General features: G+C 46.0%; 3 protein-coding genes across 13 annotated transcripts in view; 1 reads left to right on the top strand and 2 right to left on the bottom strand.

Moving 5' to 3' along the window:
• The window catches only part of itsn1 (intersectin 1 (SH3 domain protein)), a 44,664-nt gene extending 27,844 nt beyond the window's left edge, over nucleotides 1-16,820 (bottom strand). For 2 of the 4 annotated variants that reach the window (XM_018758453.2, XM_018758461.2), the window contains exons 1-8: nucleotides 16,657-16,820; nucleotides 7,944-8,007; nucleotides 4,749-4,844; nucleotides 3,917-3,980; nucleotides 2,689-2,849; nucleotides 2,280-2,456; nucleotides 1,498-1,576; nucleotides 376-482 (exon numbers count right to left, since the gene is read on the bottom strand). In XM_018758453.2, coding sequence (XP_018613969.2) covers nucleotides 376-482; nucleotides 1,498-1,576; nucleotides 2,280-2,456; nucleotides 2,689-2,849; nucleotides 3,917-3,980; nucleotides 4,749-4,844; nucleotides 7,944-7,971 — 712 coding nt within the window. In that variant the 5' untranslated portion in view covers nucleotides 7,972-8,007; nucleotides 16,657-16,820. Of the gene's footprint in view, nucleotides 1-375; nucleotides 483-878; nucleotides 1,050-1,497; nucleotides 1,577-2,279; nucleotides 2,457-2,688; nucleotides 2,850-3,916; nucleotides 3,981-4,748; nucleotides 4,845-7,943; nucleotides 8,008-16,656 lie in introns of those variants that run through there. The other 2 variants (XM_018758479.2, XM_018758470.2) reach the window with 2 other exon arrangements.
• Nucleotides 16,821-16,939: 119 nt separating this feature from the next.
• cryzl1 (crystallin, zeta (quinone reductase)-like 1) lies at nucleotides 16,940-22,939 on the top strand. Of its 6 annotated transcripts, XM_018758739.2 has the most exons (14): nucleotides 16,940-17,224; nucleotides 17,522-17,623; nucleotides 17,948-18,025; nucleotides 18,547-18,619; nucleotides 19,020-19,064; nucleotides 19,290-19,358; nucleotides 19,464-19,597; nucleotides 19,729-19,840; nucleotides 20,317-20,337; nucleotides 20,921-21,019; nucleotides 21,119-21,231; nucleotides 21,326-21,431; nucleotides 21,563-21,608; nucleotides 21,942-22,939. In XM_018758739.2, the coding sequence occupies exons 2-14, from the start codon at nucleotides 17,555-17,557 to the stop codon at nucleotides 22,039-22,041; spliced, it is 1,065 nt and encodes a 354-aa protein (XP_018614255.1). In that variant the 5' UTR covers nucleotides 16,940-17,224; nucleotides 17,522-17,554; the 3' UTR covers nucleotides 22,042-22,939. The 6 variants fall into 6 exon arrangements, 5 of the variants coding, with proteins under 5 accessions (XP_018614255.1, XP_018614266.1, XP_018614276.1 ...); XR_001966404.2 differs by lacking the exon at nucleotides 21,326-21,431 and having other exon boundaries at nucleotides 21,517-21,608; nucleotides 21,942-21,984; XM_018758750.2 differs by lacking the exon at nucleotides 20,317-20,337.
• A 53-nt stretch (nucleotides 22,940-22,992) lies between these two features.
• Nucleotides 22,993-26,087, bottom strand: setd4 (SET domain containing 4). Of its 3 annotated transcripts, XM_018758721.2 has the most exons (10): nucleotides 25,935-26,087; nucleotides 25,731-25,835; nucleotides 25,528-25,623; nucleotides 25,383-25,420; nucleotides 25,174-25,262; nucleotides 24,353-24,957; nucleotides 24,064-24,145; nucleotides 23,891-23,971; nucleotides 23,631-23,754; nucleotides 22,993-23,455 (listed from the first exon to the last, which is right to left on the bottom strand). In XM_018758721.2, the coding sequence occupies exons 2-10, from the start codon at nucleotides 25,801-25,803 to the stop codon at nucleotides 23,312-23,314; spliced, it is 1,332 nt and encodes a 443-aa protein (XP_018614237.2). In that variant the 5' UTR covers nucleotides 25,804-25,835; nucleotides 25,935-26,087; the 3' UTR covers nucleotides 22,993-23,311. The 3 variants fall into 3 exon arrangements, with proteins under 3 accessions (XP_018614237.2, XP_018614218.2, XP_018614244.2); XM_018758702.2 differs by having other exon boundaries at nucleotides 25,731-26,087; XM_018758728.2 differs by lacking the exon at nucleotides 23,891-23,971 and having other exon boundaries at nucleotides 25,731-26,087.
• Nucleotides 26,088-26,111: the final 24 nt, after the last annotated feature.

The raw sequence follows: 26,111 nt of genomic DNA, 5'->3' as shown, positions 1-26,111 counted from the left end.
CTGCTCAGTGTTAAGAAAGGACTTTAAAAAGGTATCTCTCTCTCTCCACTTGGTTCCTCCTCTGCAGCATTACATTTCAAAGCGACTTCTCAACTCTTTAATCGTATTCCCGTAACGCAGCGGAGAAGAGAATAATCTAGGGCTGAAAATCCAAAAACGTTGCTAAATCTGGCAGCAAATTCATTACGAGCCAAGAGCATTATAAGCCGCACTAACGCTGGATCAACTGATGCTGTAACGAAGCAAAAAGGGCAACGTTTAATGATGACATTTTTCAAATGCAAATATACATTACGATAACAGGGGAGGAACGAACACCGCACTCTGATATTTTGTATGAAAAAGGGAGCAACGGAAACTCGGGCGTAGCGGTACCTGTCAGGTAGCCACTCATCATTTTATCGTGGCTGTTGAAGAGCTGCCGGTACTTGAGGCGCGAGGACTGCGGCACGGCCCAGTCGGCAGGGGGAGCCGTTGAGGCGCTGGGGAGGGGAGAGCACAGAGACGCACGGCTCAGCGAAGCAACGCGCACTCTCGAACCCGAACCATCAGCAATGTTTACACGGCTTCCTCCTATCTGAAGGCCTCGGATGGTCCTCACCGTCTTCGCAGCTGTTTCACATCTGGACAAATGTCCCTTTAATTATGCACATATATCTGTACAGATTAACATACGAACAATTTGTTTTTACTTTCTGTGTTTGAGGAAGAAAACAGTTCCAACTGCCACGTGCAAACAGGACAAACCCCAATTCAGCAGCATCACTTCAGAAATGCAGTCTGTTCAATCCATTTCATGTGCATTTCCTTGGAATGTCGCACTCCGCGCTCCACGGAAGCCGCTGAGCCGTTTGCTCTTTGTGCGGACAGCAGCTCACCTCACGCCACACATTACGTCTCGCTTTGCCGGCGGGGACACACACTTGCACAGGATCTCACTTCTCACTCGGACACGTAATCAAGCAGCACAGCGCGATCGCGACATCGGTTCATCGGAGTCGAGGGAAAAAACCGGACGACTGCAATCGTGTCGCTTGGGTAAAAAGACAGCGGACAAAAAGTACAAACTTACAGAAGGAAGCGGACATCGAAAGCGGGTGTCCACACAAACCCATCCATGTTACAGCATCTGATTGGAGCGTTTCCCTTTTCTCAAGAACATGCAGGAAGTGACACGCCCACCGTGCATATGCGACTTTCACGCGCAACGCTTACCACATGTACTATCGGTGAATCTTGAGAGGAAGCGACTGCGGCAAATACGGCTGGTACTGAAACCAGGCCTGTGCATGCGCCGTCGGTGAGCCGCGGGGGGCTGTAACTGTAACTGCACATACAGGGAACTGACGGTAAACCCTGGGCTTGGGGGCAGTGGTGGCCAGTAAGACTGCTCTGGACATCCCGCTGTACCACATCCCTGCCCATTCTGCTTCTTCATCCAGTGCGAGCTGCGCAATGAACCTGCTCCCTTTGCAGGTGTGCGATGACGCGGCTCACCTGGCTGAGTCGAAGGACTGTCCTTTCTGGAGTTTAGCACTGGAGCGGTTGAAGGAGGAGCTTTTGTTCAGTGCTGTACCTAAAGGGGAAAGACATTTACAGCTGGTGCAGTTCATGGAAACGCGCTCCTGTGATTTTGATACAGATTGAAATGAGGCCGCAGCAGCATACACACATCACGTGGAGACAGAAGGCACGGGAATCGCATGGAAATAGAAATGATCACGCTTACACAAGCACAAAAGAGTGTGGGTGAATAAAACGTAGTAGCACCAACAGCTCAGTATCACTTGGGCAATGAGTGGTTAGCATCACCTTGACAGCAGGAGGACATATTATAGAGTCAAGTTATTACAGAGTCCCTTAATCTTAGTAAACACACTTGAAATGACGTTTATTAAAATGTTCGATCCCTGCTTAGTTTGTGTAGCGTTGGCATGTTCTCCCCGTGTCTGCGTGGGTTTCCTCCCACAGTCCAAAGACATGCTGTTCAGGTTCCCCATAGTGTGCGAATGACAGAGAGAGTGTGTTCCACTGATGTATGGATGAGCAACTCATTGTAAGTAGTGTATCTAGCAGTGTAAGTCACCACGGTGAATAAAGTGTGTGGGCTGATAAAACTATAGAGCTCACTGGAAGTTGCTTTGGAAAAAAGCGCCTGCTAAATAAATAAATGTAAAACAAATTTAATCTGGTCGTATCCAAGTAATGGCAAATTCAACAGTTAAGTTCGTGGTGGTGTGGTGAACATGAAGCAGCGCTGGGGAAAGACCAGGCCTCACCAGGGTGAGTGAAGGCAGGGAGAGGCTGGATCATGGGAGGTGCTCCGTTGGCCATGGGGGGCACGGGTGGGGGCACTGACGACACGAGAGGAGGGGACATCCCCAGCCCAGGCAGGGGGGCCAGGGGCACAGGGGGCAAACCTGGGAGACTCGGCATTCCAGTAACACCTGGCATACCTGAAAAAAGGGAATTTTAATAATTTTCATTGCACTTTCACAAGCAACGACTGAACATTTACATTTATTCATTTAACTGACACTTGTCTAAAGCGACTTACAACGTTAAGGTAGCCAAACAAAAATGAAAAGGGAAAAAACAAAACACTTGCATTGTGCCACTTAAATGTGTCCTACTGTGTCCATACTGTGTCTGTTTGTGCAAGGCCATCCCTTCTCCCCAAGAGCTTACCAAAGGCAGGTGCTGGGGGCAATGGGACGGGAGGCTGCTTCATGGCAGGGGGCAGCGAGAGGGGCAGGTTGTGACCCTGAAGCTTTAGCTTGATCAACTTCATGGCAATGGAGAATTCGTGCATGTCCATCTTCCCGTCATTGTTCATGTCAGCCAGAGCCCTGCTCAGAGTACGAGGTGGGGGAGGACGGGAAATTCGAAAACAAGAGCAAAAACAGACACGCTCAGAAATAGTGGTGCGAGTCACACAAACTCTACCCCAGAAGCAAGAGAATGAAATGCTTCATACAGCTGAAAGGAATGCACAAGCATGAGAATAAGAGTAAAGATAATGTCATCTCAGAAAGATAAGTTAGAGGCTGACACAGGTTCCATACCATCTGAACATGACAGGTCAACTCCATGAATTGCTACCTAGCAGTCATGACCCGGATCAATACCGCCAACAAACTAAAGACGTATGATTGATGGCTCCGGTGTCATAGCAAGTTGCAAACCTGATCAATAAAGTCAGCAATTAGTACTTTACTGAACATCATTATATTTTAAACATCCAGTTTTATAGGTAGTGTGTCTGTAGGGCAGTTACACCTCTATCGGCCAATAGACCACACACATTTACATTTACTCATTTAGCTGACAATTTTTTCCAGCGCGACTTATAATGTGAAGGTATTTCCAATTATTTACCCATTTGTACAGCTGGATTATTTTACTGGAGCAATTTTAGGGTAAGTACCTGGCTCAAGGACACTACAGCTGGAGGTGGGATCGAACCTGCGACCTTTGGGTCCAAAGGCAGCAGCTCTAATCACTACAATACCAGCTGTCCCATACACCCATACAGTACAAACAGTACATTACCCATGAGCCACAAAGGATGTGTCTAAAAGAACTTCTAGTCCAAAGAAGTCTCTCTCAATAAACCTTTCCAGAATATTAACCCTTTCAGAGCTACATTACAATGTTGCACAACATTGACACAAGGTAGTAGAGCTATGTGAGGAAATGGTTCTGCCTCATTACTGAATTTCAAACCCAATCACCACATTACAAATGGTGTAAAGTTCCAAGCAGCCCATCATACATTTTAACCTACAGCTATTATGGAGCATGAAGGGGAGCCACACTTTTCCTCTCCCGAAAGGCCTCTTGCATGTAAAATGTGTTAGTCTCACGCTACCGTTCATTATAATATTAGTGATGACTTGCTGAGGTAGTCTCTTACCATATCTGTGCAAGTACCGGTGGGGGCAGGCCAGACTGCAGGAAGAAGTTCTTGGCCTGGTCACCTGAAGAAAAAAAAAAAAAAAAAAAAGGAGAAAAGCAAAGAAAGTTTGACAAAATACACGCGTGGAACTCTGTACGGACAGACAATGACCGGAGCGACACTGAGCGCATCGCTCTGCATTCCTATCAGAAAAAGACTTTTTGTCCAATGAACAGGTGTCACAGGTGCGAAGATGGAAGGTGAAGCCGGTTCGAGCCGCTGCCAAAACTGTCCCAACGGGGACAGAGTGGAGCATCGGCAAGGGGAGACATTAAACCAGGCAAGGATACAGTAGAAACTTTGTATAAATCAGCTTTCCATTCTGCACAAAAGGCCTTTCTACTTCAAAAATCCCTCAAATAGACCTGCAGTCTCCAGTCCCTGCAACTCTATAGCTAAGTTACTTCATCTCCGAACAAAGCCCCCATCTGTGCTCGATGAGAGAAATACTCTATTCTTACAGGGAAGTGTTTTCGTCTTTATAAATTCCCGACGCTTGTGAAAAGAAACCAGAAATGGACATTCGGTTGGCTAGGACACCCTACTTCAATGAGCAGTGACGAAGCCTGCAGCCATGGACTCCCACTACTGCACTGGACCGGGAAATGAGACTCAGCTCCTCTTCAGCCACCCCATCGACCAGAGGGTCACATGTACGGTAGGTGTCAAGTCCTTCAGGGAGCTGGATGCAGTAAGCCAACCCTCCCCCCTCCACATACACACACACACACACACACACACACACACACACACACACACACACACACACACACCACCTGTGCACACTGACCAGTGATGAAGCCAGCAGGGCTGGGCGCTAGGCTGTGGAACTGCTGGTCATGTTTGGCCCGCTCCTCCAAGGAGATGACCCAGGCATCTAGGCCTCCTGAGACACACCGAAAGAGAGGGAACTAATGAGGTGGGGGGAAGAAAAGTGTGGTAAGAGTTAAAGGGGAAGCCAGAGAAAATGAAACAAGAGAACCAGGGAGGGACATGGCACAGTTAAAAAACAGATCCGGAGTGACACTGTCAGCGATCCGTGCATGTTAATGTGGTTAAAAAGTGCTTGCTATGCTACTGCACATGACTGTTTGTCTCATTATGGCACACAACCTTGTTAAGATACTGATTATTTATATTTATCCACAGCAAATGACAGGTTAAATACAAACCGGTACATTAAATCCATAAAACAGAACTCAGTATGTACAGTAAATTTAGTGTACCTTTACATCATAACATTCATTCTAAGGTATACAAAAAAGTCCATTCAATGTCTTTATTAATTTCCTGTTCTACTAGTACTTTTACCCAACACATCTGACAGTATTTGGCTTATTTATCTATTTTTACTGAAGCAATTCAGGATAAGTATCTTGTTTATTGGTACTACAGCAAAAGCTGAAACTGGGTACTGATGTTACAATTCCTTGAAGCTTGCATACAAAGTGCTCAGAGTACACAAAAGCACACGAGACAAAAGTCTTCATTATTGACATGGTTAAAGTGCAGCCTAAAAGGGTGGGTTTAAGAGTCTTTCCTTGAAGCACAAAGCAAACTCTGTAGGGTTGACCATTCCTCCAGGGGTCAAGGTTGGTGCCTCGTGTAACTTTTGGTCCTTCTGAGATGGAATAGTGTGACGATCCACCGGATGGCCATCCTGGTTTCACAGGTACAACACGTTCACTTGCAGTGATTCAACAGGTCCCATTGCATAGAGTGGAAGCTCAGAAGATCACGGGGCCAAGACCTCGTCTACGACTTTACAGCAACGCTCAAGCTAACAGACAGGGCAGCATCAGGGTGAAGACTAAAAGTCGCCAATATTGTCCCAGTGCAACGGGGTTTATGGAAAATCCTCAGATGGTCAGTGCCAGACCACGGCACTACGCCCCCTCATTAATTCTTCCCCACCATTCATAGTTTACCCGGGTGACAAATGATTGTGTACCTGACTGAGCAGTAAAATGATTACATTAAAAACGTAAACTGCTCGCAATAAGATGGTGCCACACTAACTTCATGCAGGAAGGGAAGGAACCGAAGACTGGAGAAGTGTAAATGGACAATGAGATGGCTGCACACCTAGGGACAGGTAATGTGAAGAAGTAACCTTGGAGTGGCACTTACCACTTCCTACTTGCTGTGTTTCTAAAGACAGGAAGAAATGTCCCCCAAGGAGAGGCAGACAAGCGCACAGAGGAGGAAAGTTTTTAAAAACAAAAGCAGCGCCTGTAACTCGTCTGCCACCTGCAGATTTCAGGTCTGCTCTATGCAAGTGAAACTTCAGTGCCGTAACTTGAGAAGAAAAAAAAAAAATTCAGTTGAATATCAGCAGCGAGCAGTTCTTGACAATATGGACGGACCCTCTGTTGAGATAGACTAAACCTGCCGAAATTATTCATTCAATACGGAACATTAACCGCCTGATCCCGGGACTTTGTTACGAACACAAAAGAGTTACAAATTTTCAAGAGCTATGCACATTTCCCGTTCCTTTATTTATTTTGAATAACAGCACAGCGACAGAAACAGTACACCAAGGAACTGCAAATACATCCACATACATTACACAAGGTCAAAAGGTTACAGTACTGCATAGGTGTGATCACAGCTAACAAGTTCCAGAAGGGTGTCCAGACATTGCAGAATTCCTTTGGAATTATCATGCAGATCAAATGTTCATTTTTTTCCCCCCCACACAGAATAAAGCTGAACACCTCCTTCATCCACATATTCGCAGAGAGAACTTCGGATTTACACGACAACATTGAGATTTTCTCCTTGTCATTAATGTAAGGGTAATCATCCTATGTGAGACACCTTTAAATAAAATAAAATAAAATTTAAAAAAAAAAAAATTTCTTCCCAGCCATTTTTTATCATTTCCGCATGATGTGCAGGGAAAACTACCATTATTAACGTGCTCAGCTGCTAGCTGACGGTAAAACGCACTCAAGCCGAGCAAGAATGTGAGACGGACTTAATTCGGCTTCCCATCGTGATGCTTACAGCTGGTGTCTGGTGTTCCTGAGTGTAGGTGATCAATAACAAGAGGAGGAATATTGCACATTTTAATGAAATGAATCGATCAACACTGCACTGAATCACAGTTTGTGGATACAATGTTTTGGTGGAGTCATTTTAAACAAGGTTTCACTTTGATGTGGCTTCAAGTTAAAATAAGTCTTACAAAAAAAATTTTTATTATAGCTATAACATTATTACACAGGTCATAGTTATTACAAAATAGCCTCTATATAGTTATTATAGAATGTAATCTGTAAATAAAATCTTGAAACGTAAACCCGTATTAACCGTTTATCATGTACCTACACTGTCAAAGTTGAAAGTGTCACATGCTGATTGTTTATATGAAGAATCTGACAGCAATTCGCATTGAAAAGGAAGTTGAACAAATTATGTATTTTTTTAATTTCAGTAATTTTAAATTCATTTTATCTTTGCAAAAAATAAGAAAAATCTTATTTATTATGCTGACTCTAACCTGTGAACAAAATGAGAGACATCATTATTAAGCTTTTATTGGTGACTTGGTCGGGGGGGGGCACGGTGGCACAGCGGGTTTGGCCGGATCCTGCTCTCTGGTGGGTCTGGGATTTGAGTCCTGCTTGGGGTGCCTTGCGATGGACTAGCGTTCCGTCCTGGGTGTGTCCCCTCCCCCTCCGGCCTTATGCCCTGCGTTGCCGGGTTAGGCTCCGGTTCACCGCAATCCCGCTCGGGATAAGCGGTTGTAGACACTGTGTGTGTGTGGCGACTTGGTGGTACAAGTGAGTTTAGATTTACAAACAAATCCATTTACAAACAGACTTCTGGTCCCAATTATGTTGATAAGGTGACAAGTCAATATATAAGGTATCTAGCTAAAAGTGCAGGCAGTAGAAAGTTTCCCATGAACCTACATGAGCCAACGCAAGATAAGAAGCTCCAAGTCACAGATTAGCAGTGTCGACAGGCTGCTTACCTCCAAAAGCCGTTGGGAACTGAGCCATAGTTTTATTGGTCAGCTGGAGGCCACAGTTAAATCCCTGAAAATGAGAAAAAGGAAAGAGGGATGGTGACACGTGGGCAGTCAAGTGTATATACACATTTGAATTTCAATCAGTCGTTCTCCCCACATTTCACAACTAACCAAGAAACATCAACCAGGCTGGATTTTGATCTCATGTCTAATAAGAATTAGCTAAAGCGTAAAAAAGAGCAAATATCTTTCTAAAAAAATGTCTGCTAAATGATGCAAATAATAAGCAGCGGGGCCCTGAGCAAAGAGCACATACCAGTCCACGATGAAAACACTCTGGCTACGCCACCTGATGTCTAAGCCCAACGGCTTCCAAAAAAACAGCATCTCAGCTTGCGGGGGGGGGTCACAAATCCTTGGCATCCGACTGTGAATAATCCCAAGGCCGCCGATCATCCTCGCCCTACAGCTACGGCACGGCTATACACCTGTGTTACGGTGCAATAACGCACTCCACCAGTGCGAGACGGTCACATTCCTGTCAAACGTATGGGGACACTGCAATGGTCGCAGGCAAGTCATGGGCTTCGAAAGCCATACCTACCCCTGAGCGAAACGAATGACACGTACGCAGCCCCCACCTCAACAAACACACTGAAACCAATACCAGATGTCAGATGTTTCCAAGGACTTATTTTTCTGCAACTCAACACTGCTCCTCAGTCAGCCTCCGTGCCTCCCTCCCTCCCTCTCAGACACACACACACACACACACACACCTAGGTGTGCGGCTCTGCAGGCTGTGGGCAGCTCAACCACCGCAGATGCTGGAAAACACACCGTCTGACAAGCTGAACGCAACAGACAAGTGTAAGAGTTCTGATCCTGCCACGATGTACCTGCAGACTGGCTGTCACACAGCCACCCTCCTACACTTCCACCTCATTGGCCTCTGCTCTGGTGGAGCCCACATGCCTTCAAGGAGTCACTCCTTCCATCTGGGGACCAGATCCTGTAAACATGGCTTATTTTCTCAGTACGAGGCCCGAGAGTTCCGCTCACCCAGCACACGCAGACGAACGCCTTGTACGGCGAGAGGGGTTGTCAGCTACAGCATCTCAGCCCCAACCGTGACACCCAGTCCACGACCGCATGGAGGCCTCGGTGTTTTTAACATCTCTTGGTCTTGGACTTAACGCTTGTTTCAAGTCCCACATCACTGCTCCAAAAAGGAGTGAAAGGGTTAACGTGTCACCGATGGCCAATTCTCTGTGTGCAACCAAAAGGTTCAGCTGTTTTGGACAACATAACAGCAACACTAAGCTTCCGCTTCCAATATTTGAGTCTTTAATTCTTTTCTCCACATGGGGAAGAAGCAGGAGGACCTGCAGCTTCCCACAACGCAGTACGTAATGATGGGAACGGCACGTGGATCCATTAACGAAGCATTAGGATGGAAACATATTAGACCGGCAGGAGCAGTAAACAAAACGAAAAGGTCTTGAATATGACCTCAGGATCTAAAATATTTGCTTATGAGCGAGCACTAGCGAGAGATGACGTTCAACGCAACACGGGTGTGCGAGAGGGCAGGTGGATCACAGCTGAGGCACGGACGGGATCGGAAACGCCAGCTGTCGGCTTTACGTCTTTGGAGAAGATGCACAACTAGTAGGCTATGTTAATATTTAAGAATGAGGTAGGGAGCCAAAGTCACCAGCGGAGGTTCAGGACACAGTGACCCGGTCGCGTGACCGTCTTCGCAGAATGAAGTACCGAAAGGCCTTAAATACGTCCCCCCGCATCGTGCGGGGCGGCGACGCGACAAGAGACGGGGCAAAACGCGCTTCCTCAGCTTTAACCGTCATTTCTCCCACAGCACACAAGAGCGGAGTCGCCGCTGGAGCCGTCAGCATGTTTCCATAGCTCCGGCGTGGAAAAGCAAAAATTCCTCTCCCAGCGTGTTCGCGCTCTGCATTCTGCCGTTTTCTCCCACGGCGGAAGGGCTAATTAGCATGTCTCTATGACGACCCCCGGCCGAGACATTTCCCACCTTCCAGCACCAACACAAGCCATGTTCCAGTGAGCTCCCAGACAGCACAGCACAGGGAAAAAGCTTTGTGTTTTTGTTTCACCCATCTGGGGACTACATATGTAAATGAGGGAGTTGCATTCATTGCACCACATGGGTGACTAATAAAGAAACAGAAGGGCACGCCCATTTCCCCAACTCTTTAGCGCGACAGGCCCAACAACCTCCTCTCTTCTCCCACTTTTCTTCTATTTCCAGGGTTAAAAGGTTTGTACAAACACTGGATGGTTGATCCAAAGCCAAAAACTTCCTGATATTCGTGTAGAGTATGCCAAGACCGAGTGGGATCCCTGGCACAGGTCCTATCAGTCAGAGGGTAGTCAAAGAAGAGACTTTCTGGTGATGTGTGAGAGGGCAAAAAAAAGGGGTAAAGACCAACATGCAATCACTTCTGGATCAGCAGCTAGCAACGACCCGCAACTCGGATGGTGGGCTCTACGGAAGCGGGACCACAGCATGCAGAATTAGGGCAGGGTGCAATGAGGAACAATCCAGGCACCCGAAATGTGTCGCAATAACTGCAACTCTCCTCTATTAACCTAAGAGAAAGTGAAAGGGAGGGTAAGAGGGTCAGGAGTCTAGCAGCATTCTCTCTGTCTCGCTCTCTCTCTCACACACACACACACACACACACACACACACACACGCAATCAAATGCTGAAATGCAATATTACATTGCTATTTATTCATTTAGCTGATGCTTTTCTCCAATGCGACGTAAAATGTTAAGCTACCGACCACTGTTCACCCATCTATACAGCTGGATAATTTTACTGGGGCAATTTAAGGTTAGCATCTTCTCCGAGAGTACTACAGCGGTGGGCTGGTTTCGAGCGCGTGACCTTTGGATCCAGAGACAACCCCTTAATCAAACAACCTCCAGCCACCTCTTGCACACCGGTTATGCGGATGAAGCTGAACCACATCGGTAATCCTGTGCGTTAGCAGAGACACGAATCAAGACTGATTTGTCTTTACGATACCGTCAGGTCAGAAGAGCAGTTTGCCGTCATTTACTAGCTTGCCCCCCCCCCCAATACTACTTTCACAGGTAAAGTGATCCAACTCATGATCTGAATTAAACGTTACACTTCTTGGAAACCAGTTTGTTTTCACAAGGCACTCGGTTAACAATTCTGAGCAGGGAAACGAGGTACCACGTCCCCTCAGCTCTTCTGCTGCAGTTCCCAGAGATGTAGAACACATGGGTTGCTTTGTCTTCACTCTTCTGTCCAGTTCATCCCATACGGGTACCGCCCAGGTGTACTCACACTTTGACTTCTGGTGCAACTGGAAAGTGTGGTCTCTGGGAGAGGAAGCCAGGACAACAACCCGACGCAGAATCGTGCCGGTCCGCGAAGGCAACGACCTGCTCGGTCAGCGAAGTGGCCATCGCCCCCGAAACGAGGGCATTCGGTGAGTCATTCGGCAAGCTGTTTTGCAGCGCACCACGTTCCCCTCAGCGGTCCCCAGGGAAGAGATGCTGGACTCTACCACAGGTCTGTTTTGTGGTCCTTTAAACAATACACAGGCACAACGTCAGCCTGTTCTCATGGTGCCCCCGATCCTCCTGGGGATTAGAACTCCTTGCAGACAAACGGCGATAAGACCGGTTTCTGTCACTGTCCCGGGGCATGACAGCAAGAGCACGACACACGTCTAAACTTCCACTTCCACAGAGAAAAAAGGAAAACAAATTATTTGTTCCGCAAGCGCGGCCAGCGGGTCGGAACACTTGAGGGAGATGACAGTTCATCCTTTACAGAGTTGCACAAATTCCAAGTTATAAGAGAAAACCAGACTACTAACATTACCGTGCATTTATTTAGCTGACGCTCCTCTCTGAAGCGATTTACAATAATTTTCTCATCTATACAGCCGGACTGCTTTTACCGAAGCAATCTGGAGAAAGGACCTTGCTCCACAGCAGGAGGTGGGATTCGAACTTCAGTCCTATGAGGACAAGGTGGCAGCTCTAATCACTACATAGAAACACACAATGCACTTTTTAAAATGGCAAGGTTTCATACTTCATATTGTTTTTTTCCCCCCTCATTATACTCTGCCAATTCAACAGCTTGAGTACTTGTTGGCGTTTCTGTAGCGGTGTGGGTTTTTTACGGGATGGGGTCGCTAGCCCCACGCCCAACCCTCCTCCTTTATCCGGGCTTGGGACCGGAAGGGGACCCCGAAGGAAACGCCAACAAGTACTCAAGACATCTCGGCCTCGGGCGAAGATGGACTTCCAGCTGGAAGTCTTATGACGCGGAGAGTTCAACAGCTAAACAAAGCAGCCTGTGCCTGAGATCTGAACTCCAGGGTATGACACCTTGACACTAGGCATGGTGAAGTCTTGCCAACCAGACATTTACATTTATTCATTTAGGTGACACTTTTTTCCAAAGCAACTTACAGTGTTAAGTTACAATTATTTATCCATTTATGAAGCTGGGTAATTTTACTGAAGCAATTCAGGGTAAATACCTTGCTCAGGGGTACTACAGCTGGTGGCAGGATTCAAAGCCGTGACCTTTGGTGAATGAATAAACGTAAGCATGTTCATTCCAATCCACTGTCTTCCTCTTTGCCTGACAGGAAGCTGATTTATTATAGAAATCAGCAAAACATATGTTCCACAAGGGTACTACAGGTCAGGGGCAGGAAAAAAGGTCTTTTTATCCTGATGTGGTGGAATAAACTCCTGCTGTCCCTCAAAACTGCTGAATCCCTCTCTAAATTCAAGTATCCCAACAGCTCTTTCAAACCCATTTTTCTCCCAGTCTCCTCAGAGCGACACGAATGTCACTTCTAGAGCTACTTGAGCAACGTGTGCCAGCAAAACAGCGTAATCAGTCCGTTTGCTTTACATCTAAGGTTCTTAGTCACGCCGGTCTGTTGTTAAATGCACTTTTGTTCGCTCGGATTCATTTCGCTTTTTAGAAAAGCATTTGCCAAATCCATTCATTTAACAATTGTCTACCGTGAAATAAAATGAACAGTGGTCGATGAATTGAGACGAACTAGAGGCCCTCTGTTGAAGTCCTCAAGGCGGGACACCCAGGAAACAGCCCACTTCAGTAGGACTCACTCCATGTTTGCGGAATGCACTTTGCCTCATCCGCTATGATGCTGCACTAAGAAGTTGTGATCAGAGACGAGATGATCATATTTCATCTCTGGACACAGCAAGCAGAAGCGGACAGCCCGTTTGCCCTTTCTCTTGTCTTCCGGAGCTTTCCTGACCACAGCCGAAACAGGCCGTGTAAGTGCAGACACAACCTCCGCTACAGAGCTCCACTCTTAGCCAGCAGAAATATCATCCCTCCTAATTGCTGTGAGAAGGAGTCTGCGGGGTAACTGGCAATGTAACAGACAGGTGGAGAGGCAGAAGAACCTCTTATCCACTCACCTGTTCAGTCACGAATCTTCACATTACCCCAGTCGGGGAGAAGACCTACATGTATACCCTGTGACTGTGGCGTGGGCCATTTGGAATTATGCCAGGTGGCAGACATGCCATCATAGTAGGCACCAAGAACACAGAGAGATGGCATTCCCAGCATTTCTTATGGTTTAGTAGTCCAAAACGAGGTACATAATCATCCAATTAATTAGTTTTGGTTTTTCTTTTTCTGCCCACAACAGCACTGTCCCGTAGGCAGCGGGGCTCTCGGGTCAAAAAATCACAGTCAAGACGCCCCCATTTCAAATGAAAAAAAAAACCAACTGGTGATGATCCTTCACTGTCTCCACACCTTGGAGTTCACCTCCAAGAAGTCACACCTGGCATCAGCAAAGGCGGTAAGAAAGAACATACTATTCTCAACTTGCAAAAATAGTTTAACTTCAGTCAATATATGTGTGAAATAAAAAAAAAAAAATTCCATTTGTTAAAGCAGGGTCAACTCAAAGACTGGCGGTGGCACACACATCTCCTCATGACCTTAGTCTTCTTCTGCTTTGGTTCTCACACGGCCAAAAACAAATAAAACAGTGGAGTAGAAAGTAGCTTTGTCCAAAATAAGATGAGCCTGTGTTGACACAAACCACTGACTTTGTATTTACAAAACATGTAATTATTAGCGGAGTCTCCAAGACTGCAAAACTATGGATTATTGAACACAACGGAGCAAAACACGTAACGCGCAAATTTTATTTCTCCGAGATGTACGTCACTTTGGAGAAAAGTGTCTGCTAAATTAGTAAATGTAAAACACCACTGCAAGTTCTTATGCACCACAATGTAACGTCCTCCATTGGGTCTACCTGTATCTCCGAAACATCCACCCAAGTTACCGAGATTCTTGCAGAACACTTTTTACCACTGTTTTTAAGATGTACAAACTGCTGCCATCAGAACCCATTTCTAAGCAGCCAACTTCTGCTTCTCGGAACACATTTCATTTAAATTATAATCCTGGGGACCAGATCTTTAGTGTGTTTGCCTTTGCCAAACACAAAGAACCCCCCCCCCGGGATTACAACTGAAAAGAGGCGACAGAGAGAGTCCCCCTTGTATGCAGCACAACAATGTCCCATGGATTCCAGGGCCTCCTAGCACCTCTCCCAGACTACCCTCTCTCCTACATTCAGGAACCTGTCTCCATCTGAGACGCAGTCCATTTGAATGCTCACGGATCACGGAAAAAAAAAAAAAAAGCAACGCGACGTGTCCCATGAAAAGGCAAAACCTCTTATTAAACTTCAGCTTTCGGCGCACTCCGATTATGCGCTGCGAATTAAGGACTGCCAGCACTCTCCGTAAACATCTACAAAGCCTCAGCGCTTCACACTGTGGTGCAGAGGACAAAACTAGTGAAACAAAAAGGCATTTTGCAACCAAGAGCCGTGGCTTCGTGACGACGACAGAGAAATATGGTGCCGGGCTGTGTTTAAACGGAACTGTCAGACTCGTGCCAAGTCGCAGCAGACGGGAGAAGCGCCGACTTGCAACGTTAGATAACTTTACAACGGTACACCCATTTACATTTATACCATAGGGTAATTATTGTGTCAGCTCAGGCTTAGTACTGTACCTTGAACAGATTACCACGGCAGGAGTGGGACTGAGGGGGGGGGCACGGTGGCGCAGCGGGTTGGACCGGGTCCTGCTCTCCAGTAGGTCTGGGGTTCGAGTCCCGCTTAGGGTGCCTTGTGATGGACTGGCGTCCCGTCCTGGGTGTGTCCCTTCCCCCTCTGGCCTTACGCCCTGTGTTGCCGGGTAGGCTCCGGTTCCCCGCGACCCCGTATGGGACATGCGGTTCAGAAAATGTGTGTGTGTGTGTGTGTGTGTGAGAGAGAGAGTGGGACTGGAACCAGCAACCTTCAGATTACGAGGCAACACCCCTAACCCCTACGCCACTTGCTGTCCCAGCTATATAGTCGCGTGGAGCCCCAGGAGCGACCGATTCTCACCACGACCGAACTGCTGCGGATTTACCCTGAAAAAGACCCTTCAGTTAAGTCTTTATCCAGCAGCCTATGAACATTTCATAGGAAATGTCTTGTGCTCAGAAGGCACAGGAGGGCCCAGCCTGCGCTGCAGCAAATAATAGTACAGGGTTATTATAAAGAGACTCCGTTTAATTTAAGCAAAGAAGTTCATTTTGATTTTTTTTTTTTTTTTTTTTTAAAAAAAAACCCAAGTCGTTAGGAGAGACAAGACAAGTGTGATCGGCCGACACTGACATCACCGCATGCGAACGCGGCGCGCTGTCGCCGCCGAATCACGTGTGCAGATCGCCGACCAGGCGCGTGCAGTGGCGAACATCACAGTGCGCCGCATTCGCTCGACCATTCGGAGTAGAACAGGAAACATTCGTATGAAAAATTAGTGTGTAGAGAAAAATCCTTTGGTGATACAGCACAGCATGGCCAGAAAGAAGAGTGGCAAGATGAACGGCCTCTACAACACACACCATCAGTGATCAGATCACCATCCATCCCATGGCACTGCGGTGCGGGGAGTGTCACAGTCACACAGATGATGTAGTAACGGCATTTATTTGGTAACATAGCAGCTGTTTCACTGGCAAAATTGTTGAGCCGAAGAGAGGCACGTCGGAAGACATCTCATTCTCACCGTGTAACCAAGTATTAACTCACTAACCGAGTGAGCCGATCGAGACCCGCTGCAGTGTGTGTGTGAATGTGAATGTATCACCAGGACTGGGCTCCGGTTCCGTGCGTTAGGAACAACACATGGCCGCTGCGGAAAATATTAATTAAATACACATGATGATGATGATGAGACACACGCGTTGTCTTGTTGTTCAGCAGTCCAACCCCACATCCATGAACCGCAACCACCACCTCACCATTCGCGCTTCTTGATCTACAGCCCGGGTCCGTAGCGCACAGAATGACACAACGCGAAGCATTAAAACCGCAGGAGGAAACAGCGGTGTGAATTAATGTGAGGTTGTGTGACATTAAGCGCCGGTGGTTACAGGATAGCGAGTCCGCGGGCGGCACTGATTTCCTACAGGGTGACCCCCCCAACCAACCTCCCCGCACCCCCCGCTCGCACCTACTACTCCCTGTGCCAAGCAATGACTTACACTCCAGATGTCGGCCAACACAAAAAAAATAATGCAACTGTGTGAAAACGACGCGTGCTCTCACCTCATCGTCAATGATCCATGCTAAATGGATTCTCTATTTAATAAAAGAACCTAATCCTCCGAGCCGATGCCGGAATCCAGCTATTTTCTTTCTTTAGGACTCCCGTTTTCTCCCTTGGAGCCGCCGTAGTGCTACGCCGCCGACGTACGGCGCAACCCCCATGCATACAAAAGCAAGCTCCCATTGGTTACTTTTCGAAACTGACAAGGGCACTATCCAATAGTAGCTCAAGGTTTAGGTTTACGAACAGGGCGTTGCGCGGGTTACATATCAGAAAGGAATTCCAGAACGTGCCGCCCCCTCAGTAAGGGATAGGGTGAAAGGCGTACAGAAAAGAATTTATACTAGAATGACACGTTTAAAGACCACTGGACTTTAAGTAGAATTGATCGAATACGTTTCCACCAAACAGCGTGTAACGAAGGGGACCGACGTGTTTACTGTGCGACGGCGGTACGCAGCGGGCGGTGGTCTTCGCCGTTCCTCCGCCGAACGAACGGGCTGGTGTGTCGTGTCGGCGGCCGGGTGCGGGCTGCGTCTCCTTGAGTCCTTCCCCTCACACTTCCAGGTTGTGCAATAGAGCGACGTTTCGAAATGCAATGATTGGCAATGGGTGTGCACCGAGCAGCTCGTTCTCCCTGCTTTACTTTACATTCATTGCACCGCTTCAGTTGCCGTGCTGGGGCTACGTCGAATACACAGGAAACATGATGATGTGTTCAGTTGAAGCCGGGACCGGTCCGGACGAGTCTCGAGATCGGAGATCCGCCGCTGTTCTCGATCGTTGTCAAAGAAACACGTCGCAGGCTGAGACTGAGTGACACATTCAATTGTTGTTACTGTTTTTGTCGCCCCCGCCGTGCAGAACTTGTGTGCGCTTCGCTGCCGGCCAACAATCATGAAGGGATTGTACTGCCAGCAGAATGGCGGCTCAGGCGACGTCGTGAAGTTTCTCATCCAGGAGACGGTAAGTGTCCACACTCGGCGTGTCCAGTGCGGACGCCGCCCGGTCATACTGCGCTGCTGGCAAAGTGAAAGTGACAACTTGCCCATCATCCACGTTTTCCATTTAGCTCTGAATTTGCATTTCAGCATTGGATCTTTGGTTTATCCGAAGATAACGCCAACAAAAGTGCAATGAATGAAAGTGTTATAGTTATTGTATTGGTTATGGCCCATCTGACCCCCCCCCCCCCCCAGTTAGCAGCCTGCATACTAAGAATCTTTATAATATACCTCTTATACATGGTCTTGTCAAAGAAGAGCCACTTATGTTTGCGGCCTGTTGCAGAACCTGCCCAGCTGTTTAAAGAGCCACCAGGTGAAAGTTCAAGTGAAAGCCTGTGCTCTAAGCCCAGTGGACACAAAGGTGAGCAGCTGAGAAAGTTGTTTGTTTGACTCCAGATATACCGTTTTGGAGGCGAAGGTGAACGATGATGGATTGCTGGTGATCTTAGCGCTGTCTTTGACAGTCCTTATGGGTTACAAGTGTAAACTGGTTACAGGTTGGTTCTTGCCTATTATTATCACCTTCAGCAATCTGCAGTTTCCTTCAGCAGAAATGTATTTTATTTATCTGCCTTGCCGGCATGTTTGGTCAAGCGACAGAAAGCAAATTAAGAATGATTTTACCCGTTTCTATAGCAGGGCATTGTAACTGTCAATCTAGGATGACTGCCTAAATCAACTGGGCTGGGATTTGAACCAAGAACCTTTGAATTGCAAGGCAACGCCCCTGTGCGCTGCACTGAACTGCACTACTTAACTGTATCATGTTGCTTTAGTTTGTTGTGCTGGAAAAAGAGGCATTTCTGCTCCTCTTCATGATGAGTTAAACATGGTATTTGGTTTTTCCTTCATCTACCCTCAATCACTGGCTCTATACGGAAGATCCTGGATGACCTGAAGCTGAGCAGGGACTTAATACCGGTTGGGAGGGAGATCTCTGGAGTTGTCCTCCAAGGTTAGTTTGAGACTGTAAGGCAAGAGTTTAGGCAGCATTCCCACTGTTAGGTATGTATGTCAGTGCATGCTTTTTTTTCTGCATGTATGCAGGCTTGTTGTCCAAGCGTGTGTACAACTGTGCATGTCCAGGAGTTCCATGCACGAGTGTGTTTTCTGGCCTGTGTATGGCAGTTCTGCTCATCCTAAAGATAAATCCTCCAAACCCAGAGCCCCTGCCAGTGTTCAATCTCTAAATAGAGGGAGTGTTAAACAGCCTATTGCACCCACGAGCCAGTAATATCAATTTTGAATGACCAGCCATAACTGATTTGGTAAATAAAATGTAAGTACCAAAATTAAAAAGTAACAGGCTCAGCTGGCCATGGCTAACTATACATTTTTTCGGTCTTATTTTACAGTTGGACCCAAGGTGACATTTTTCCAACCTGATGATAAAGTTGTAGGTAAGAATATTTTGAAAAGATGCTGTTGTCTTTGTTATGGACTTGAAAGAATGTATTTTGCAGAACTGATTATAGCTGTGATGTCACAGTGTGTGTTATTGTGCCATTGTAAGCATTCTTTGAAGCCTCAAGGCAGCATCTCCCGTGGGACAAGTTTTGTCATCTGTCATCTATGTTCTTGGCTGTTTATGGACTTCGACTAACGATGATACTCTGGTCATGCAGGTATTCTACCCCTTGATGCTGAACTGTCGGGTCTGTGTGATGTGGTTCTGATCCACGAGCATCATCTGGGTATGTCCTCTGTTTAGTTTAGCACAGGAGCAGATGTGGACATACAGTGAAGGTACTGCTTTGTGACAGATGCCTCCTGTCTGTGTAAATATATGTGTTATACAGTACCAAAGCCAGAGAAGGTTGGATGGGTGGAGGCAGCTGGGACAATCCGCGATGGACTGCGAGCCTACACTGCTCTGCACAGCCTGGGTCGTGTAGCTACAGGACACACCTTGCTCGTGCTAGATGGAGCCACTGTAGGTGCCCTTGTGTCACAAATCACCTTTATGTAACAAACTGATACCAATGAAGTAAATTCTGAAGATAATGCCATCTGTTTGTCTTACTTTCTTTGTCATTTACTGTTGTTTCTATGTGTTGGATGAAGCCATTTGGAATGATAACCATCCAGGTGGCCCACTACCATGGTGTGAAAGTTTTGGCTACAGCCCTGTCCCTGCAGGACCAGCAGCTCCTGGAACAGTTGCGGCCCAGTGTTGGTGAGCATACAAGGGAAGGGATGGGTATGTCTCTGGGCACTGTAAGAACAGCACATCCTTATTGCAGCTGTTTTCTAAATAGCCATTGAAAGCCTCATTGCAGGAATGTAAGTAGTTAATCCTCAGTGTGATGTTTGCAACAAGTACGTTATGTATTTGTCACGGATTTCTTGACCCTGGGATAGTGTCACAATTACCGGCAAATGAAGAGGTTTGAGTGAGATTGAGCTATTGGGGTATTACTCCTTTTGCAGAAATGACCTTTGGTGCTTTCCCCAGAGTGTAACTACTGTAGTGTTCAAATGAAATTAGAAATGTAGAAGTGAGTTTGTGGTTGGGTAAGTGTGTGAACCCTGAGTGAGATGTTACTGTGTTGGGGTAAGTAAGCCTATGAATAGGTGTGTGACATGTGGGCTTATCTCTATACTCTGCTCTTTGACTGTGCTTTCTCCATTATGCCTTTCCATGTGCCCAAGGTGCACAGGAGCCTGTCATAGGTACGTTTGTAAGCCTGGGTTCCCCATATGTGTGCCCCATTGAAAAAAATGCTCTTCTGTTTTTCCTTCTAAGTGTAAAAGGGTAAAACGGTAAGACCTGTTTTTTTTCTGAACCTGTCCTGTTGTGTAAATGTGTATGTGTGTCCTGTTTGAGGTTGCTTGTCAGGTGCTTCATGTGTATATTCTGGTTAAACACCGGTTGCTCCTGTTAAAGTCAAACCATGAGTTAAGATATCATTTGTTAGTTGCTGGAGCATATGCTTTTGCCAGTGTCAGGGTAACTAAGCACATCTGACTTGAAGTGGACTAAATTGGCTTTCTAGATCTCTAACAAAAAACCACATTAAATGTCATTCGCTGGAGATTCTTTACTGAAGTGACACTACATTTTGGAGTTACAGTATCAGTGGGTTCAGAGATTAAACTACAAGCAGCCCTGACAGTGGAAATGGAGTTGAGCTCAAATGGAATGCTGATCAATGAAATTGGTCTATTCACTAGAAAGAGTGAGGCAGAAACAGAGCATCCATATTCCTGCAGCTTTCTCTAACCCATTTTCCACCCTTTGATTTGGTTTCTTCAGCCCGGGTCATTGGAGTCTGGGATGGGAAAGTGGACCTGGTGGAGGCCTGTATGGAGGAGACAGGAGGTCTTGGTGTAGACATCATCATTGACAGTGGAGGTCAGAGGACATTCCTGACAACAGGGCAGTCTGTGCATCCTCATCCATGATTAAGGCATGACAGAACTTTGTTTTTCTCACAACCCTGCACTGTTTTAGTGAGGCTGTATGAAGAGGAGCCTACTGGCCAACACATGCTCCCGCACAAGCATGACCTTATCTCTGTCCTTGGTGTTGGAGGCCACTGGGTCACTACAGAGTGCAGTCTACAGGTAGGATTGAATTTATGAAGCAAAACATGAGCAATGATACTACTCCTGTATGACTGCAAGCTTGAATACATGTGATGTTGGTGTTTGCTTCCAGCTGGACCCTCCAGATAGTCATAGTCTCTTCCTTAGGGGTGCTTCACTGTCTTTCCTGAATGAGGAAGTATGGGGAGCATCCAGGAGCAGTCAAGGGAAATACCTCCGTATCCTGAATGTTTCATCAGCACAGCTGACAGTAGAGGGTTAGTTTTCAAGGGTGCATCAAAGAAAGTTGAGTTTTTTTTCCAGAAAACTTCCTTGGCTACTATATTCTGATCTTAACAGAGACCATCAGATATCCTGAGAGAGGTGGTTGAAAAGTTGTCCACTGGGACATTAAGGTATTGTCCATATTCCCATTGCTAATGGGTAGGTGAATACAGCTAGAGCATAGTGGGGTGGCTTGTATTTGCATGGATATTACACTCAAGTTATCCTGTTGCAGTTTCCTTTGGTCTTTCTTTGCAAAGCCCTAGCATTTTCTACAGCTTCCCTTTCCCAAAATGATAGGTGGAAAAAATGTCTGCTTAGTACTGGGTCTTGTTTGTGCACTTCTATTAAAAAATCAGGAAGTTGACAATTGGTGCAACTTTGGCTTTTATCCAGTATGCAAATCTTTGTATGTGAGTGTGTATGCTCTGCTGGTGAACATAGCTCAAGTTGTGTTTTCATAGGCTGCAACTGGATGAGCCTGTGCCTTTTTACGAGGCAACCGTTTCAATGGAAATGGTGCAGGCGAGGCACGTCAGGAAGAGGTTGGTGGTTCAGCTGTGATGACTGTTTTCCAGCATTCCACCGAGACCCACTAGGCCAATGAACCATACCACAAGTGAAAGACAATGATGATTGCAAGTGTATCCTTCACATTATACATAAATGACATTACAATGAAGGCTGCACATTCATTCTTTGATTAAGCATTAAAGTGTTTATTTTCAATAATCATCCAAATAACTTATGCTTTTTTAAAACAATTTCATAAATAGTACTGTACATTGTACTCTTGCACATAAAAAAAAAAAAATGCATTATGTTTCTGGTCACATGATTCTAAAACAATGGGGGGAAAAAATGCTTTGGGGGGGGGTTCTAGAGCTGATAATCCTGAACTAATGTGTTTACAGCCCTCTAACTTGGAGAGTGTGTGTTCAGAATTTTGGTAGTCTTCTGGTTGTGTCATACAGTAAGAATTACAATATGGTATAAACACCAGAACCTTACCACTGCAAAGTTCCCCACAACACTGATGCAGAACCATCTGGGTTATTTTTGCTGTTCAATTTCATTTGAAAAAGTAATTTTAAACTATTAAATAAAATGAACAACCAGAGTTCATTAGAATGGCCTTTTGTTCTAGGTCATGTGTGCATGCAAAGTAAACTCATATGCATTTAGACCCACAGATTATACATTCAGCAAATGCCCATGATAAACCCATGAATGAACATAGCTGTATTGATGCAAATTTTCTTGATGGGGACTGTTTAGCTGCAGAGGTGTTGCCTTCTGCCCAACATCTTTGCAGTGCAGCTGAAGGACAACAGATGGACTGCAGGTTTACTTAGAGCATAGCCATGTCCCCTGATCCCCAGCTTTCTCAGTCTCTGCCCATTTTTGTATATTGGGTACTTTGGGTATATTTTTATTTTTTTTTTTTATCCTTCATTCACATATTCTATTTTCTCATCTGTCTTGTCACTGTCATTCTGTCTGTGCTGTGGAAGTTTGTCACCAAGACAAATTCCTTGTATGTGTGAACATACTTGGCAATAAAGCTCATTCTGATTCTAAAGGTGAACCCACTGTTCTCTTCATGTTGGTTTGAAACTCATGTGAGTCAGACATTTATAGCACATAATCTGCATCTATCTTGGAGATGGGAGACACCCAGACTATGGCATAAGTCATGTGCCTCAAAGGTGTTGAACATACATTGGCAAGTTTCCAGGTTTTGCTCTCTCTATCCAGAAAGGATGTGGTTTTATATTTGTGCAGCTGGACAGTGTCTTCCACAAGTCATGAGTAAAAACCAGAAATTAGTGTTTTACCTGCACCCAAATTTTGTCTGAATTTTCTCAATAACTTCCACTGAATATCCCAAAATCCTATGCTCCTCATTTCTGAGACATCCTACTACAGCCAGTTGTTCCTTGAGGGAGACACCTGCATCCACCTTCATGCGGGACAGCTGAAAAACAGAGATTAAGACCTCAGTTCTCAGAATTTAGGGGGAAAAAAGAAAACGGAAGACCGTAAAGACCTGAGAAACTTAAATGGAAGCACACCTTAGAAGCAAAGACTGTGGTGGTAAAGCATCTAGTAGTGTGATTGTGCCTCTCTCCACAACAGTGCTGTAAACATACCTTCGCTACAGCCTCTTTGTTCTCTTCCATGAGGTGGCGACATAGCGCCCAGGCCGCACCCAGGCTCTGCTCCTCAACATCCTGACTCACTGCTGACCCCAAGAGCACAGATTTCCAGCATGCACTGCAGAAACCACATCCAGACATGCAGACTCAGACGAATGCCATGAAAATTCCAGTGCTCCGAGCTTTGCTGACAACACAGAGCCTGAGTCTAGTAGTATTTTTGTTTGTGGAGTTTAGTCTTTGAAAGGTCTTACTACTGTTCTGGTCTAAGGCATAGCAGTCTCAATGTTGTCATTAACTTCCACGAGGGACCATCTGGCCCAAAGGTTAGATTCCTATGACAGGAATACACACACAGAAAATAACTGGTCAGCAGTGTACTGTATGCAAGGAGGCATCTGAAACATAACAGTGTGGAAATACTCACGTTAGAAACCCTTGCTCTTTCAGAAAAAGGTGCTTTTGCTGAAATTGTTTGTCCACCTCAAAAAAGTACTGCTGTAGGATGGCTGGACAAAAAGACACTGATTATCACATTCATTCTCACTCAAGTCTTTAAGGAGCAGGTAATTTTTAGTTACATTATTCAAATAAAGATATATGAATCGTGACCCTGCTCAGGACAACAATTTTACCCAATTTAATTTATTTTTTAACTTTAGCAGATAAAAATAGCTGCACTTGTCCTGCCTTTATAACCACTATACTTGGCAAACCTGGATCCACATAGACCACGCTGTGGGGGTTGTCAGGTGCCACAAACCCATACTCCAGTAGGAGGCGCTGACTGTCATGGGGGCCATAGCAAATGAAGGTCTGCTGGTACTTCTTGCAGCCTTGCATACTGCGGATCTCGTAGCATCGTGTCACGTGGTTGAAGCCAGCCTTCACTTGCACACCTGGGCTATGGTTGAGCAGGTCCAGGTATGGAGCCATTGCATATACATCTGGATCCTTGGCCAGGTCAGGGCTCTGCTGGTGCTCCATGTACACAGTTCTAGAGTTGACACTGCACCATGCCCATCGCAGTGCATCATAGGTAAATATATCTTCCACAGGATGACTAAAAAGTGGCTGCAGGCTCTTAAAAAATGCCAGCGAATGTGTGTGCAGCTGAAAAATTGTATTTCTCTGGCTCAGCACTTTTCTTCTGAGAACTCTTGGTAACAGGCTCACAACTTCATCCGAAAAGTAGACAGGACATGTGTAGGATGTCGGCAGAATGTCAAGATAGGGCTTCCACTGCGACTCTGTCCCAAGATGTCTCTCAGAAATGAGAAACACACAGAGGGCCAGAAGAGGAGAGATGGCGGGTTTCCACCTAGCAAGGACGAAGACAGAAACAAAATAGTGAAATTTAATTAAAAGGTGCAGAGTGGATCAGCCCCTAGAAGACTACATTCATGTATTCGGTTATTAAAAGAAACAGTATTTTACTCACAGTGTAAAAACACCTGGGCTGTGATGGAACCCTGCCGAATTAAACAACCTCATCGTCCCACAGAAATACATTCAATGCGACTTCTCCGTCTCTTACCTCCTGATGTATCCACCCAGATAGCTCTGGAGTACGGTTGCAGTGGTCAATAAACACATCTCCGGCAAGGCAATCAACACATCACCAGCCTGCAGATAAACATATATACACATAATGTGAGAGGACAACATACACCAAATAAAGACAACGGCACTTAGGGCAAGTTTATATGAAGCATTATAGCCTCATTTTTACAAATGACACGTTACCTGAATGGCCCGTGTGGTCATCAGGCCCCTCCCCGTGTCTGAGAATACACAAACAACGAACGACACGCGTCAAGATGACCTCTATGCAGTAAGTTCATCGTGAGTAGGTGAGCGGTCAGTGTGTTTTCAATGAAGGAAGTCATACCTGAAAACTGTACTGGGATCAACGAATTGCACTTGAAGCCATGCTGCTTCAGCCATTTCCTCAGCTCCACGTATCGGGATTCATGACACAGATTTACTGAAGGAGTTAAAAATAAATAAATAAATAAAAAGAAATGACAGCAATGAGCACTTCACAGCTCGCGGGCCTACTGACGTCATAGCCCCCTCAGCCCCGCGCCTCACCTGGTCGGACAGAGCTCTGTTTGAACCTCTGTCTCCGTTTCCTTCTGCCTCTTCTGCCTTTATTGGTCTCCATGAAGACTCTCCGGAGTTAAAATACTCCGCAAACTTAAAGAAAGTACAGTCCTTAAACATGTAAAATGTAGAAGGTCAAATGCCACCAGTTATTTACTATGTTTTGAGGAGAGTAACAGTAAGCTGTATTACCATAGCATTGCTTTTGTAGCAATGGCTGAACAATATTGCTTGACGTTTCCCCCTAAAACCCATGTGAACCGTATCAAAATTGCGATTTTCTTACTGTTCATTACAAAACTTTCTGCAGCGCCCCTGTTACAACCATTTAGAGCATTTCGGCGCCGCAAGTGTTTGGTCGCGTTTTGA

This window comes from Scleropages formosus, chromosome 12 (genome assembly GCF_900964775.1).
Source record: "Scleropages formosus chromosome 12, fSclFor1.1, whole genome shotgun sequence".
NCBI lineage: Eukaryota > Metazoa > Chordata > Actinopteri > Osteoglossiformes > Osteoglossidae > Scleropages > Scleropages formosus.
The sequence above is the reverse complement of the archived record's forward strand: the minus strand, read 5'-3'. Positions and strand labels throughout refer to the sequence as shown.